The 17,302-nt window shown below is 44.0% G+C and overlaps 1 protein-coding gene across 17 annotated transcripts in view; it reads right to left on the reverse strand.

Moving 5' to 3' along the window:
- The window catches only part of SH3KBP1 (SH3 domain containing kinase binding protein 1), a 361,405-nt gene that overhangs the window by 58,027 nt on the left and 286,076 nt on the right, over positions 1 to 17,302 (reverse strand). For all 17 annotated transcript variants that reach the window (XM_077989618.1, XM_015127045.3, XM_015127044.3 and 14 more), the window contains 3 exons: positions 6,440 to 6,491; positions 3,582 to 3,662; positions 198 to 357 (listed from right to left, as the gene is read on the reverse strand). In XM_077989618.1, coding sequence (XP_077845744.1) covers positions 198 to 357; positions 3,582 to 3,662; positions 6,440 to 6,491 — 293 coding nt within the window. The remainder of the gene's footprint in view (positions 1 to 197; positions 358 to 3,581; positions 3,663 to 6,439; positions 6,492 to 17,302) is intronic.

Raw genomic sequence — 17,302 nt, forward strand, 5'->3', positions numbered from 1 at the left:
CTCACTTTTGCCCGAGTGCAGCAGCAAGGACAGAAGTGGCCGGTGTCTTCAGATAATTTTGCTGGAGGATGTAAGAGGGAAGCTTGAGCCCCACTTCTCTTCTCCTTTCCTCCCAAGGTCTGTGGCAGTCAGTTCCCCTCCTGTGTTCCTTCCAGAGCCGCCCCACACCCACCCCAGAGGTGAAAGCGCAGGAGTACCTGGTGTGTGTCAGCGGACCCACCGGTCGCTCTGGCCTTCTCGGGGGCAGTGCGCCAGGTCTGCTGAGAGAATTGGTCTTAGGCGGCCGAGGCTTTTTTGGTGGTATGGCAGGAACGGAGGGCTTCTGTAAATCCAGTTTTGGCTCTCTCTCTGGTCTTTCTTTAAATCATTGTTTAAAGAAAACAGACAGATCTAGTGTAAGTGACAGTACTTAGATGCAGATCACTCATTTCCTGCTTAAAAAAAAAATCACCGATGCTATTTCTGAAGGTGAATGTGGAAGGCCAAGAGCACCACTTATTCTTTGTCAGGTTAGAAGAAGTCCCACAGAGCTCACTGTTCCCTCCCTTGCACACCTTCACTCATGCTGGTCCTTCTGCCTGAAGCGCCCTTCTGGCCACTGCCCACCTTCAGCATACTCCAGTTCTTCCTTTGAAGCCTGGCTGAAACATGACACTGTCATGTTCTCTTCCCAACAGCTCAAAGGCAGACTTCCTTCCTTCCTTACCTGAGCATTACAGGGCAGCACTTTACAAACACGCTCAGACACTTTCTGGGTGTTTGCATGTTTGGCACGGCCTGTAGGCTGACAGCCCCTGAGGGGAGGGCCTAGGTCTGGTCACCTCCTCAGAGCCGTATGTGGTGCTGGCATGGAGTCAGGGCTCAGCAGAGGGCTGAGGGGTTTGGTCAGTGGCCCACAGGACCTGCTGGCTATGGCAAGGAAAGAGGCCTGACATGTCTCAGGGTGGCCTCTGAAAAGGGCCATGAGTCAATAAAAGGGAGAGCATTTCAGGGAACAATGAGTTCTGGATTCTTCTTGTGCACAGTTTGAACTTGGAAGGCAAACTAGGACTTCACAGGTATATGGTTTCTAAGGCTTTCTGGAGTCAGAGCTATTAGAATGAAGTTGAAGCCAGATCTGTTGGACGAACGGGGCAGTGGTCAGTGACAGCCTCATATTTTCTGTTCCCAACTAGCCTTGCTCCATGCATGGTATAAAAAGCATACATCCACATTCTTCTTGATAAAGATGGAACTTTAGAGAGTTGCCCATTAGACTATAGGCAGGTTCCCTATGCTTACTTGTAAGATGGTACTCAGGACAACTTTTACTTGCAAACACAGACTCATGTTGTTTGGGTCCCCAGATGGTTGGCAAAAGGTTAAAAAAAACCCATCAGGGCTGGGTGCGGTGGCTTATATCTGTAATCCCAGAGCTTTGGGAGGGCAAGGTGGAAGGATCACTTGAGGCCAGGAGTTCGAGACCAGCCTGGGCAACAGTAAAACACCATCTCTACAAAAACTAGCCGGGCATGGTGGCACACACCTGTAGTCCCAGCTACTCAGGAGGCTGAGGCAGGAGGATTGCTTGAGCCCACAAGTTCGAGGCTGCAGTGAGCTACAATCGTACCACTGCACTCCAGGCTGGGTGACAGAGCAAGACCCTGTCTCTAAAAAAATAAAATAAAAATAAACCCATCAGGTATTATTGTGCTCATCCCCACAATGTGGGGAAATATGCTCCAATCAGGAATGCTGGGAACTCATATTATGGCACACAGGGGCCAGAGGAGGAAGGGCTCTGTTGAAATGCAAAGCAGGGGACATTTCTCCTATTGCAGCAGGACAGGAACTCCAGCAGCCTGCAGGATGAATGGAAAAGGCAGTTTGTGCTTACCCAACGGGGAGAACAAGTCTCCGGGTAGGGCTGATTCCCTGGCTTCCCTATTGCATGTGACCAGGGATTCTGCCTCCCTGACCCACTGTGGCATAGAACAAGGGATCATGAGAGGGGAAGGAACTAGCAATGTGGGGCCGCTTGGTCAGCCAACTAGGGTGGTTGTTCACATGTAGGCCTAGTCCATAGGTCAGCATGGACTAGTGCAGGAAGTGTCCCTATCACGGAGACTGGCTATTACCCAGAAACTAGCCATGTATCCTCCATGAAGACAGAGGGTGGTGTCTGGTTAATTCACACCACACACTTTTTTTTTTTTTTTTTTTTTTTTTTTTGAGACAGGGTCTCACTCTGTTGCTCAGGCTGGGGTACAGTGGCGTGATCACAGCTCAAAGCAGTCTTGATCTCCAGACTCAAGCGATCCTTCCACCTCAGCCTCCCAAAGTAGTTGGGACTATGGACACAGGCCACCAGGCCTGGCTAATTTTTTTTTTTTTTTTTTGGTAGAGATAGGGTCTTGCTATGTTGCCCAGGCTGGTCTTGAACTCCTGGGCTCAAGCAGTCCTCCCGCCTCAGCCTCCCAAAGTGCTGGGATTACAGGTGTGAGCCACTGTGCCCGGCTATACCAACGCTTTTATACAAAGAGTTATTCATATGGTATATATTCAATGGCTGTTTTTTTCATCAATCTGTGACACAGACCTGGCCTTCACAATGAGGTTCCACAAGTCAAGTTCTAACTGCTCACTGCGAAAGAAAGAGGTATAGCTTCTTAAGAGCTTGTAATGTTGGTACAATTTTTGGCAGGCTGACATGAAATATTAAATTTCACAATAAAATTTCACGAGACCACCAAGGAGCACCTCCAAATAATTACATTCATTAATTCAGCATTTCTCTTGTGACTTAAGAATTTGCTCAGCCTCCTGTTCATAATAACTTAGCACTTTTCCCATAAAAATGTGTGATCAATCAATCCTAGACACCTAATAAAATGAGTCCTTCTACAGTATGCAGATTTCTTTGGGAGAGACTCTCAAAATGGTAGGAGTCAAACACGTTCATAAACCTGACTGCAGGACACACATTAAGCTACTTCCCGGCCAGTGACACTCCTGACCACCTTCAGGAGACTCCAGGGACCAAGCTGCTTTTCCCAGTATTACCATGCCACCCTCCCCTCCTCCAGTATCCTTGACCAAGGACATTTGTCTGTAATAACGTTAACCAGAGTCAAGGGTCCATGAGTGACCAAAGAAAAGAGCTTTCATTTGTTTATTTCTCTGGATGTGAATTTCACTAAGCCAAATCCATCCATCAACAGTGAATGAGCACCTTGGGACACTAGGCATGAAGGACAGGCTAAGTGGAAACTGACAGATATATACCAGGCTCTAAAGGAACTTACACCTGACTTCAGGGTGCGGAGAGGGTGGCCGTGGTAGAGACATCAGGAAACAGCAGCGATGTGTTAATTGACTAGACTGGTAATCTTTCATATGATGAGAAATTCTGGTCCCACGAAGTACCACATAACCCTCTCCTACTTCCTTAGCAATAGGATTTGTAAAAGCAATCAAAACAAAACCATGATCACCACATTCCAAAGGAAAAGCAAATCCTGTGGGTATTCTGGACTAGCTGTGTAACAGACAGCTTCAGCTCTTGCTGTTCTAGAAGTGCCAATGAAGAATTGATTTCATACCTTTTTCTTCTGTTCTGTTGGGAAGCATTTCTGGTCTTTCAGGAGGTATCTTTTTAATTTCATGTTTTCTCTCAGTGGTGCCTAGGAAGGAAAGGGTAATAGTGATCAGAAAATATTTTCTCTATTCAATTATTAGACACACCAGCATTTAAATCTTTATCAGGTAGAGCAAAGTCAATAAGTTTTTTTCCCCTGAGTTGGGTGTTAGCATTACCTGGCAAACACGAGCTGTTTAGAAACAGAGAAGTCATTTCTGGCCTATGTCGTTAAGCTCACCTGCCTATGTATCCTTAATTTATAAGAACACCACTAATAATACTTTCTGATATTTAAGCCTGATTTCCTTAGGCATCAATATAGTCACAGGAAATCACTGGGTGGGGGTGGAGCATGTGTATAAATAAATGTCAATTATCAAACTTTACAAATAAGGGGCCACTGAATGTTGTGTTCTACCAATAAAAGGGGGTTTCATAGGAATCTGGATCCCATTTTGTAGCCATTTTAAAATAGGGCCTGGAATTATCTGATACTCCTCCCAGTAAGAGGTGAAGTCTACAGTCCCTTGCCAGGAATGTGGGTGGGCTTGTGACTGCTTCGACCAGTGGCAGGAATGATACCATGTAACTTCCAAAGCTGAGTCATAAAAGTCCCTGTAGTTTATGCTTTATTTGCTGGAATACTGAACCTCCATGTAAGAAGTCAACTACCCTGGAGAGGCCACATATAGATGCTCTAGCCTATAGCCCCAGCTGAGCCCAGCCTTTCAGGCACCCTTGCCAAGGGGAGCCAGACATGTGAGGGAAACATTCATCCTCGAAGTGGATCCTCCAGCTTCAGCTAGTTCAGTATTCCCAGCTGAGGTCCCAGATATGATGGAGCAGAGACAAGCCATCCCAGCCATGGCCTGTTCTTGACCCACAGAATCCATGAACATAAGAAGGTTGTTGTTTTATGCCACCAAATTTGGGGTCCTTCAAGTATTACATTTTTTCAAATGTACCACTTAGCATTTAGTCTTTACCCACATAGACTGCAGCTGCTCCCTTTCCTGGGGTTTTCTCATTGGCGCCAGTGGCCTCAGACATGTAAAAGCACTTGAGAAATAGCGAAAGCACAAACCAGTCAAAAGTACTCCTCTTATGTACGGACTGGGTTGAGTTCTTAACAAACTCTTTACACGACCAGTTCCAAAGGTGGGTGCTTGGTACTAGAAATCTCAATTACACAACCTCAGAGGACAAAAGAAGTTAAAAAAATATCCACCAAACACACCCTTTACTTAATTCCTCTTAATGGCTCACTACAAATTAATCACTGCATCTCATTTCTGTCAATTTGATATCTGATTTTCTTTTTGGTAAAATAATCAAACACGAGGAAAGCTGATGATGGAGAAAATATGAATATCTATCTCCCCATTACAAAGGAGTTCCCAATATCATTCAGGCAGGATAAATGAGCAGTAATCTATGAAGATTAAATGCCATCTTGCTTTGCCCCACAGAGACCCATCATAAACTTTGGTAAAATTGTTTTAAAAGGGTAAGAATTTGCCTACCATGCTACAATCTACTCACCTAACAATAATGAAGTCAGTGTCATTCCTAGAGACACAGAAAGAACTGACAATCCTACTATACTGAAGAATCCAATCTTAGCTACATTCTAGACTGCCTGAGCCTTGGACTCCTCAACTAATCTCCATGGTCTCTGATCAATTACCAAGGCCTACAGGGAAAGCGGTCTTCAGAGAAAAGCAAATAAATAGCTTGCTTCAATTTCAGCACAATAAAATATATGGCCAGAACCACTAGGTGGCAAAATGAAACTGCTCAATGCAAACAAGGATGGGGGCGGAGCAAAAGATGTAATTAACATCCCATTTCAGGACTTAATCTCTATAATTCTCAACTATGCCAAAGGGAATGGGAAAGGAATTTGGGGTCAAGCTTTTCCTCCTAACTTGGTGGGCCAAAGAACTTAAAAATCACTTCTTACTAAGTTTATAAATAAACCAATCTGGAAATTTATTGATAATTTAACTGTTATAGAAATATCATAATTGTGAATGTGTAGAACTAAAAATACCCCTTCTCTTCTATTTTAGTTGTTAATTTTTTAAAATGCTACTTAACTAATTATTCATGGAGGAATTTTTCCCTATAATTAATTTTAACTATTATAAAGAGGAGTTCTACTGGGAAATATGAAATATCTTTTTATATATGAGAATCCAGTGTGAAACGAGTTACCAAATGTTCGACATCAATTCTTCCTCTATTATTCAACCTGAATATCTGAACTACACAGAAAAAAAAGTGAATCAGACTCTTCAAAATTAAAAAAGAATCATGAGGAAAAGTATTGCTAGAAAAACATCTTTTTGTTGAAGCGTAAGTGAAGTCAGTACAGATTTTCGTTAACCACACGGGACAGACATTGAAAATTCAGCAACACTGTACATGCACAACAATGCTATGACCCGTGGGAAACAATCTTCCCTAAGCTGACCTTCAACTGGACACAGGTGAAACAGGGCAATTAAGTTCTTTTCTCCTCAAAAGCTGTTTACTTAAAAAACCCAAACTTGTTTTTTCTTTAAATTATTTCTGATCATTCTCTTTGGGAGCCTAGATTTTTACACTATATCAGGGTCACATTTTAATGGTATGTTTATCTTTTAGGAAAAACAGAAGTATCTTTAAAACCTGCCTGCTGAGATCAAATCGTAACTTCCCAAGTTGTCAATCTATGGCACTTGAACCAGGAATCCTGAACTCTACACTGAGGATGATTTGAATATATGCAAAAAGAAAGATGCACATTTTATTTGATGGAACCGAAAGGTACATTACCTGCCCCTTGTTTGATGACAGGAGCGGATGGAGGTGGTGGCTTCTTGGGTCTCTGAAAAATTAATAAAAATTATACCACATGAGACTGTTGGCAAGCCTGTCCTCTCACAGAAGGACCACAGACATTGTTTTCTAAGTGCAGTTTGGACAATTTAGAGAACTTCTCCAAAAAAATTGAGCAATTCTCTCTCCAGGGACGTCAGTTTTTGGCACCTCTAAATAAACACTACAATAAATCCAGTCGGCAAAACAAAACTCCAATCGACAAATGAAACGCCATTTCCCCCTTTCTAAATTTGTAACAGCCTTCTGGAAAAGCACGGCTCAGCAAAAATGGCCTGAAACCAGCAAGCACAATGGTACTCCTACGCTGAAGCTGCATTTGCAATTAAGATTTAATCTGCTGAATAACCATGCAATTCAAAAAGAGTCACTGTAAAGATTCAAAATCGAATCTGCTCTGGATGTAGGACTTTCAACAAAATGCAGGCTGAGGGCCCACTGCAGCCACATCAGGTTGCAAGCCTTTTGCCCCTTTCTATGCTGAGGCTGGCAGGCCATTTGTTAGACATCCCACAGACTCATTGTACACGTGATAAACTGGAACAGAGAGGGATTTTTTTGTTGTTGTTTTTGTTTGTTTGTTTTTGCTTCTTTTTTGTTTTTTGTTTTTTGCATATCAGCCGTGATTTGTTTTTCTCACACGCTGTCACTCTGTAGGTGATGGAGGCAGCAGTGCAATCAATGGCATTCATCCCTGAACTGGTTCCAGAGTAGCCAGCATTTTCTTGCCACCCAGGATTGACTGTGGGAGAGAGATGATCAGACTGGACTTGGCAAATTATTACATGGCCAAAGAATCCAGCCAGGGCACTGTTCTCAGACAGCTGTGTTAGGGGGAAGAGGGACCGAGGGCAAGGGGAGAACTATCTCAACATCAAAATCATTAAGGAAGGAAGGAAGGATGAGAACGGGGGAGGGTTTGAGCAGAACATCCACATCCCTGCTGACACTTCTCATCCTCTCTGGGCATCATATACTTGTGATTTTTAAAAAGCTCCACGAAGTCTCTTCTGCTCTCTGAAAATGTACTACTGTGACATTACCATTACCAAGGGGACCAGCCAAAGCACCCACCCGTCACCAGCCCTGACCCATCAGTGCCTGATGCAGCACTGCAACATGGAAAGAAATGGTTTTAAATAAAACCCAGAGAATCTTACATCCACAGGGAACTTTCTCAGGGGGCATCATAGCATGTAGGCTCTGGATTCAATCACATATCAGCTTTGTTTTTTACCAGCTAGGTGATTCAAGCCAAGTTATTCCATTAGGTGCAGGCTGGGGGTGGGGGAGTTCAGAACTTTACTGGCATTATAAATCCTGGCTCTTTCCACTGTTACCCACAGATGCGGGGCAAGTGACCTCACCAAACTGAACCTTCTCATCTATAAATGATATGACCTCCCTCTTAGGAGAAGTTAAATTCATAAGCAGAAGTAAGTACTGACTTGTTTAACCTGCGTGACAGTGATATGATACCCATTTTGCAGATGAAATAATTGAGGCTTTGAGAGATGAAGTCATTTCTTGAGGTAACCAGGCTACTAAAAGGGGTTGGGGGCATGGCTAGGCATCAGGCCCAGGGCTGCCTGACCCACAGGCGTGCTGTTGGCCACCGTGAGATCCGTCCTGCCAGAAAATGTCCACAAGACAAACCATCACACAGTCATGAAACCACACACAAGGAGTTTATAAAAACACAGGGAACTGTATTGTGTTAAAGCTGAAAAAAAGGATATCAAATTGCAGCTATAGTATGAGCTCAACTAGGCTGCAACATACACAGAAAGAAAAAGAGGAAAGAAATTTAAAGCAGTGATCTCTGATTCTGGGTGCATATGTGTGTGCATGTATGTGTGTGTGTGTGTGTGTGTGTGTGTCATTCTTAATGTTTTTCTGTATTGTCTCTACGAGTGCAGAGAAATATACTTTATTAAAATAAAGAAAGCTGCTCTAAGAGCCACCTGCCCTTACACACAGGTGCTCTGTGGGATGGATGTGTTTCTGCCTCATGGTCTCACATTATTCTTTCCCCTTTTGCCTGCCCCTTCTAGCTCCCCACTAACTCTTTTTCTTCCTTCCTTCTCTGTCACTGTGTTAATTAGACTGGGGACAGATGTGTGTTTACCTAACAAAAGTATCAGTGAAGTTCTGCCAGTTAACCTTCCTTTACCTCAGAATCAGAGTACAGGCATACCTCAGAGATACTGCAAACTCAATTTTAGACCACTGCAATAAAGCGAGTCACAAGAATTTTTTGGTTTCCTGGTGCATATAAAAGTTATGTTTATGCTTTACTGTAGTTTATTCAGTGTGCGATAACATTTCTAAAAAAGCAATGTACGTACCTTAATTTAAAAATACTGCACTGCTACAAAAAACTAACGATCATCTGAGCCTTCAGCGAGTTGTAAACTTTTTGCTGGGGGAGAGTCTTGCCTCAATGTTGACAGCAGCTGACTGATCAGGGTGGTGGTGGCTGAAGGTTGGGGTGACTGTAGCAATTCCTTAAAGTAAGACAACAACGAAGTTTGCCGTATCATTGACTTCCTTTCGTGAAAAATTTTTCTGTATCATGTGATGCTATTTGATAGCATTTTACCCAGAGTAGAACATCTCTCAATACTGGAGTCAATCCTCTCAAATTCTGCCACTGCTTTATCAACTAAGCATATGTAAGATTCTAAATCCTTTGTTGTCATTTCAACAATGTTCACAGCATCTTCACCAGGAGTAGATTCCATCTGAAGAAATCACTTTCTTTGCTCATCCATAAGAAGTAACTCTTCATTTATTCAAGGTTGATCATGAGATTGCAGCAATTCAGTCACATCTTTAGGCTCCACTTCCAATTCTAGTTCTCTTGCTATTTCTGCCATATCTGCAGTTATTTCATCCACTGAAGTCTTGAACCCCTGAAAGTCATCCCTGAGGGTTGGAATCAACTTCTTCCAACCCCTGTTACTGTTGATATTTTGACCTCCTCCCATGAATCAAAAATATTCTTACTGGCATCTAGAATGGTGAGCCCTTTTCAGAATTATTTCAATTGACTTTCCCCAGATCCATCAGAGGAATCACTATCCACGGCAGCTATAGCCTTATTTCTTAAATAACAAGACTTGAAAGTTAAAACGACTCTGATCCATGGGCTGCAGAATGGATGTTGTAGTAGCAGGCATGAAAACAGCAATCATCTTCTTATACATCTCCATCAGAGCTCTTGAGTGACCAGGTGCATTGTCAATAAGCAGTAATATTTTAAAAGGAATTTTTTTTTCTAAGCAGTAGGTCTCAACAGTGGGCTTAAAATATTTAGTAAACCATGCTGTAAACAGATGTGCTATCATCTAGGCTTTGTTTTTCCATCTATAGAACAGAGGCAGAGTAGATTTAGCATAATTCTTTTTTTGTTGTTTTTATTTTTGAGATAGGGTCTCACTCTGTCACCCAGGATGGAGTGCAATGGTGCGATCACAGCTCACTGCAGCCTTGACCTCCCAGGCTCAAGAGATCCTCTCACTTCAGCCTCCCAAGTAGCTGAGGCCACAGGTGTACATCACTGTTGCAGGAAGTCAGAGACCCCGAACCGAGGGACTGGCTGAAGCCGCGGCAGAAGAACATAAATTGTGAAGATTTCATGGGCATTTATTAGTTCCCCAAATTAAGACTTTTATAATTTCTTACACCTGTCTTTACTGTAATCTCTGAACATAAATTGTGAAGATTTCATGGACACTTATCACTTCCCCAATCAATACCCTTATGTTTTCCTATGCCTGTCTTTACTTTAATCTCTTAATCCCGTCATCTTCTTCGTAAGCTGAGGAGGATGAATGTCACCTCAGGACCCTGTGATTGTACCAACTGCACAAATTGTTTGTAGAGCACGTGTGTTTGAACGATATGAAATCTGGGCATCTTAAAAAAAAAAAAGAACAGGATAACAGCGATGTTCAGGGAACCAGAGAGGTAACTTTGAACTGGCCGCCAGTGAGGTGGACGGAACAGAGCTATATTTCTCCTCTTTCATAAGCAAATAGAAATATCGCTGAATTCTTTTTCTCAGCAAGGAACATCCCTGAGAAAGAGAATGCGCCCTGAAGGTAGGCTTATCGACAGCCCCTTTTAAGGTGTCCCGTCTTTTGTGGTCGAAGGCCCCTTTTAAGGTGTCCCGTCTTTTGTGGTCGAAGGCCCCTTTTAAGGTGTCTCGTCTTTTATGCTCGAAGCCGAAGGGATGAAATAAGCCCCAGTATCCTGTAGTGCTCCCAGGCTTATTAGGAGGAGGAAAATTCCCACCTAATAAATTTTGGTCAGACAGGTTATCTGCTCTCAAACCCTGTCTCCTGATAAGATGTTATCAATGACAATGCGACAATGTGTGCTGGAAACTTCATTAGCAATTTTAATTTCGCCTCATCCGGTGGTCCTGTGATCTCGCCCTGCCTCCATTTGCTTTGTGATATTTTATTACCTTGTGAAGTATATGATCTCTGTGACCCACACCCTATTCGTGCACTCCCTCCCCTTTTGAAAATCACTAATAAAAACTTGCTGGTTTTACGGCTCGGGGAACATCACGGATCCTGCTGACATGTGATGTCTCCCCCCAACACCCAGCTTTAAATTTCTCTCTCTTGTGCTCTTTCCCTTTATTTCTCAACCCAGCCGAGACACTTAGGAAATAGAAAAGAACCCACGTTAAACACCGGGAGCGGGTTCTCCCGATACACCACCACAACTGGCTAGTTTTGTTTATTTGTAGAGATGGAGTCTTGCTATGTTGCCCAGGCAGGTCTCAAACTCCTAGGTTCAAGTGATCCTCCTGCCTTGGCCTCCCAAAGTGCTGGGATTATAGGCGTGAGCTGCCGTGTCTGGCAGCATAATTCTTAAGTGCCCCAGGATTTTCAGAATGGTAAATGAGCACCGGTTTCAACTTAAAGTCACCAGATGCATTAGCCCCTACCAAGAGAGTCAGCCTGCCCTTTGAAGCTTTGAGGCCAGATATCAACTTCTCCAGCTATGAAAGTCCTAGATGATATCTTCTTTCAATCAAAGGCTGTTTCATCAACGGAAAATCTGTTTAGAGTAGCCACCTTCATCAAAGCTAGATCTTCTGGATAACTTGCTGCAGCTTCTCCATCAGCACTTGCTGCTTCACCTTGTATTTTTATGTTATGGAGATGGTGTCTTTCCTTAAACCTCAATAACGAACCTCTGCTGGCTTCTAACTTTTCTTCTGCAGCTTCCTCACCTCTCTCAGCCTTCACAGACTTGAATAGAATTAGGGCCTTGCTCTGAATTAGACCTTGGCTTAAGGAAGTGTTGTGGCTGGTTCGATCTTCTATTCAGACCACTCAAACTTTCTCCATATAATCAGTAAGGCTGTTACTGATTGATTGATTGATTGATTGATTGATTGATTGATTGAGACGGAGTCTCACTATGTTGCCCAGGTTGGTCTCGAACTGCTGGGCTCAAGTGATCCTCCCATCTTGGCCTCCCAAAGTGCCAAGATTACAGATGTGAGCCACCATGCCTGGCAATAAGGTTGTTTTACTTTCTTATCATTCATGTGTTTACTGGAGTAGCACTTTTAATTTCCTTCACGAATTTTTCCTTTGCATTCACAGCTTGTCTAACTGTTTAGTGCAAGAGGCCTAGCTTTTGGCCTGTCTCAGCTTTCAACATACCTTCTTCACTAAGCTCGATCATTTCTAGCTTTTGATTTAAAGTGAGAGATGTGTGGCTTTTCCTTTCACTTGAACACTTAGAGGCTATCATAGGGCTATTAGTTTGCCTCATTTCAACACTGTTGTGTCCCAGGAAATAGTGAAGCCCAATAAGAGGAAGAGAGATGGGGAATCGTAGGTCAATGGAGTAGTCAGAACACACACAAGATCGATCAATTAAGTCTGCCGTCTTATATGGGCACAGTTTATGGTGCCTCAAAACAATTACAATAGTAATGCCAAAGATCACTGATCACAGATTACCCATAACAGACATAATAATAATGAAAAAGTTTGAAATGTTGTGAGAATTACCAAAATGTAATACAGAGACATGAAGTGAGCACATGCTGTGGGGAAAATGGCGCCAGTAGGTTTGCTCCACATAGGGTTACCACAACCATTGAATTTGTAAAAAACGCAATATCTGAAACACAATAAAGGAATGCACGGAAGAATGAAGTATGCCTGTCATCCCTTATTTACAAAACTGCCAACACCCCATGGCCTTATTCTTCCTAGCCAAGTCCCAACGACGCCTACCCCTGGACATCTTCCTCACTCCTTGCAGGTCTGAACACTTCTATAACCAATTTCACATGAGCCTCCTTTCGCTGAGGCCGTTACCCCAGCGACCTTGCCTCAAACCACAGGGCCCCAAATTTTAAAACGACAATTACAAGTCATCATATTTTCCAAGATTACTGGTCAAAGAAAAAAAATCCCTTTAATGTTGTGTCACATTTGATATGTAGCAGACACATGAAATGTGACAGAGCAGAGCAGAGGGGCACTGGGGGAGGGAGAGAGGAAAATGTTGCACTAACAGACAGTGTATGAAAAGTGTGGTCACAGCAAGCATGTGTGTGAACGTGGCAAAGGACAGAGACAGAAGTGTGAAGTTTTGTTCGGAAACCCGGCAGTTGCAGAGGCAGTTGGGGGCACAGTTTCGAAAGGAAGGAACAGTTTGTGAGCTGTCTGTCTTGCATCTACCACTCTTGATCAGTGCTGGCCAGGTGCCTGCTTTGCTTACTAGCAGAGGGGGTTTACAAGTTTTCCTCTTTTTTAATCCTTTACTGACTTCACTTTCTCTGGTTCCATCAAACTTAGCCTTTATGCTTTTTCAAAGGAGAAAAGATGCCACATTTTCAAACAGGATGTCTTTCAGGTAATTCTAAATAAAAATCAGGGCCAGGGTTCTATGCAGCTCTAGGCTGTACCCCTCCCGCAAATGATTCATGAAGTATTGCACATGGGCCTACAATGATTTTTAAAAATGCAACAGGCCCAGCACTTTGGGAGATGGAGGCAGGGAGATTGCCTGCACTCAGGAGTTGGAGACCAGCCTGGGCAACATGGTGAAACCCCATCTCTACAAAAAATACAAAAATTTAGTTGGGCATGGTGGCACATGCCTGTGGTCCCATCTACTCGGGAGGCTGAGGCAGGAGGGTTGCTTGGGCCCAGGAGGCGGAGGCTGCAGTGAGCTGAGATCGTGCCACTGTACTCCAGCCTGGGCAGCAGAGGGAAACCCTGTCTCAATGAAAAAAAAGAAAAATTAAATTAAAAATTTCATTTTAAACGCAACAGGAAGACAAGGCAGTGTGAACTGAGAAGGCAAAACAGGTGATTCTCTAGCAAAATGTGACAGTAGAAAATTCATCACGGGAGTTCACTATTCTCAAATAAAAAGACATGAGGAGATCATTTAGTTGATTTCCCTCCAAACATCCAATTGTGACTGGATAAAGAAAATGGGGCTGGGGTCCTCCGGGCTAAGTAGTGGGTCAAGGTTTCCTGTGTACGGTTTAACAGTAATATTAACCAGCTCCTATAGGTGTACACACGAAAACATCCTTTCAACTCAGGCAAGTATTTAAGTCCTGAGTTTTTAGAGGCACTTGTTCTATTTATTCTCTTTATCCCTCCCTCCATGGTGAAGGTAAAATGCTCTAGCTCCAAACTCAGGTGGCTTCAGCCTGCTCAGTTTGCAGGTAAGTGCTAAAAAAACAGTGGATATTAAGAGCTGCAAGTCATCATAGGAGTCCCCCACCACCCGCCACCCCCGCCGCTGAGATCACTGAGGCCCAGAAAGGCTGTTTAAACAGCTAGTTGGTAGCCAGAGGGCCCAGAACTCTACGTTTCTCAATGTCCAGACTACGGGAATTCATTTCACAAGAGCCAACATGAATATAATGGTAACAAAATCAATGAATCCACATTTTCTGATTTCTGGGAGAGCCGAATGCCTTCCACAGTCTTCATATATGGAGGGAGCATAGGCCTAAGTGCACACATGTCCATGTCTGCCTGTGTGTGGGGTTGTTGGCTTGGACCAAGACATGCAGATACCGTCCTTCAAAGGATATATTAGCTAGATTTGATTTTTACCTTTACGTTACCAGGAAGGAAACAGATATGAATGTTCTGGAATGAGAATGGGAAGACAAGCTGTTTCCTGTGAAGGATTTCAGAACTGACTCTGCCCTTTGTTTGGCAAGACTGGCCCTTCCCAAGCAAAAGGCTCATTGGCTGACTCAACTGTTCCCCTGGCAGGAATCTGGTTTGCTACTTTGCCTCTTGAGCTGGTTTACCTTCAGAACTCTGGCCCCAGAGATGTGATTTGTTAAAAACAAACAAACACAAACAGAAGTGTACCCTGATGGCTGGGTACCCTTTAGAGGGGCTTTGTTAGAGGAATATGGTGAGGTTCTGGAAGTAAGTCTTAGCTTGATTTTGAGCAATTCTGGACTTTGGGAGACCTCCTCCACACATCTCACTAAGTTCTCTGGTGGTGTCTGTGGGTGAGGCTGGAGAGGGGACACAAATGGACAGCTCCTGAATAAGGCACCCCTTTGCAGCTCTAGAAACACATGGGGACCTCCACTCTGCCCTCTTCTCCCCTGCCCCTGGAGGACCAGTCACACCTTTGAAATGTGCAGCTGAAGCCATCCTCTAGGTGATGACAGTGTCTTTAACTGCACCTCTGTACCCTATAGAGTCCCCAGCAACTGCCTGCCCTGTCACCCGCACTGGAGATCCCCAGGGACCTACGGAACCTGCTCTTGGAAGAGTCCTTCTCTAGTTTCCTCCCTCAGCCTCTGGCCTAGTGGCCTACATCCATCATCTCCCATTCAGACTGATGGCCTGTTGGGAAGTCAGCTAGGCCTTGGCATTTGGCTTCTCCCTAAGATGCTCTCGCAGTTCACCCCTTGGCTCACCCCTTCATTCCATCTGCCCCACCCTGAAAGTGATGCCTTGATTCCATGCCCAGACACCATGATCAGATGGAAGGATCTGGGCCTCCCTTGGTCTGGGAAGGACAATCTGACAGGAGGTCAGCCTCCCCCTGCCCCTCCCTTCTACTCTTCCTCCTCTTTTGTACAAGAGAAAGCAGAAAACAGGAAAGGAGGGGCAGGAGGAAGAGAAGGTATACTCTGGCACCAATCAACTAAAGGACCAGGGGTTCTTCACCAGCAACCATGTACCATGCATGCTGTAAGGCCCCATGAAGGAGAAGCCTGGGACATGGGCTCTGCCTTCAAAGACTATAGGCTGTAAGTACAGCTGGAGAAGGGAGAGGGAATACCATCTGGGTGGCTTTGAGAAAGCCCACTGGGGTTGAGTCACTAGGCCATACTCGGATGACATTAACTCCTTGACAAACCCCATTTCTTTGCATGTGAAACCACCCATGAAACTAAATGTTCAAGACAGATAATGTTTAGGTAAATTTTTTTCATAAGACTGCTTATTAGAAGCACATATTTCTTTCTTTTGGAAGGCTAAAAAATAGGGAAATTATCGGGCATCCTCAGAAACTAGAAAAACAACAGTTCTTCTTATAGATGCACGTTTTCAAATAAGATGTCTTTTAAGATGATTCTAAATAAAAATCGGGGCCAGGGCTAAAGGCTAAAGGCCATGATGAATAATAAAGAAAATGTTGACTAAGAACAGATTTTATGGACTGGGTTGTCAGAAGATGGAGGATAAGTAAGGTGAGTGGCCTCCTAAGAACTTGGTATAGGGAAGGCAGAGTTAAACAAGCAAAATTCAGCCATTGTGAGAATCGAGCAACAGACTTCCTTCCTTGCAAAAGTTTGGAACCTGCAAAACTTGTGCTAAAAAAATAAATCATAAAAGGCTGGGTTGGCACATGATTATAATGGAGAAAGTGGGAAATCTAACTGATTGCATCACAATGTGTCTGGAGATTGATGTGAACAGGAAGGGTCCAGTCAGTCATGAAAACAAAGACAAATGGAGACCAAAGGCAGTGGTACAGTGCTCTTGGAAGCATTATCGAGGCTTAGTTGACTTCAACACATGGTTCCCTTGGCAGATCTTTCCCTTTGGTGCATGAAGGGGCCTCAAGTGATACCTGCCAGACCCTTGGTAAGAACAACAAACTCCTCTTGTTGATTCCTTGCCCTCCCGGCAACCACTGGATAAACCTGGCTTCCGGTGGAATCCGGCTTCTAAGGAATCAGGCCCATAGCGGACAAAATGACCGGGGCAGGCAGACCTCTGTGTTCCAGACTGGCTGACATCTGAGTTCTTGTTGCGATGAGTAAGCTGGCTGCCTGCTACCTGATTAAGCCTCTGTGACTCAGCAAAGGCGAGCCTGCATCATAGTCACAGGGACATCTTCGAGGACAGGTTTCTGAGTCCCTGAGACTGAGCTCCCACTGAGGAGCATTCACTAGGGAAATGCCTATGGGAATCTTAGCAATGCCATCATTCCTCACTTGTACAAACACTGAAGAGCCCTCCAGATAAATGCATGGTAGATCAGTAATATCTTCTGGTGATTTGAACAATTTCTCTTAAAAGAACTGGAGCCTGAGATTTACATTTTTTTTGAGACAGGGTCTCACTCTGTTGCCCAGGCTGAAGTGCACTGGCATGATCACAGCTCACTGCAGCCTCAAACTCCTGGGCCCAAGTGATCCCCCGAACTCAGCCTCCTGAATAACTGGGACCCCAGGCATGTACCACCATGTCCAGCTAATTTTTCTTATTTTTGTAGAGATGGGGTCTTGCTATGTTGCCCAGGTTGGTCTCA

Source organism: Macaca mulatta, chromosome X, assembly GCF_049350105.2.
Source record: "Macaca mulatta isolate MMU2019108-1 chromosome X, T2T-MMU8v2.0, whole genome shotgun sequence".
Taxonomy (NCBI): domain Eukaryota; kingdom Metazoa; phylum Chordata; class Mammalia; order Primates; family Cercopithecidae; genus Macaca; species Macaca mulatta.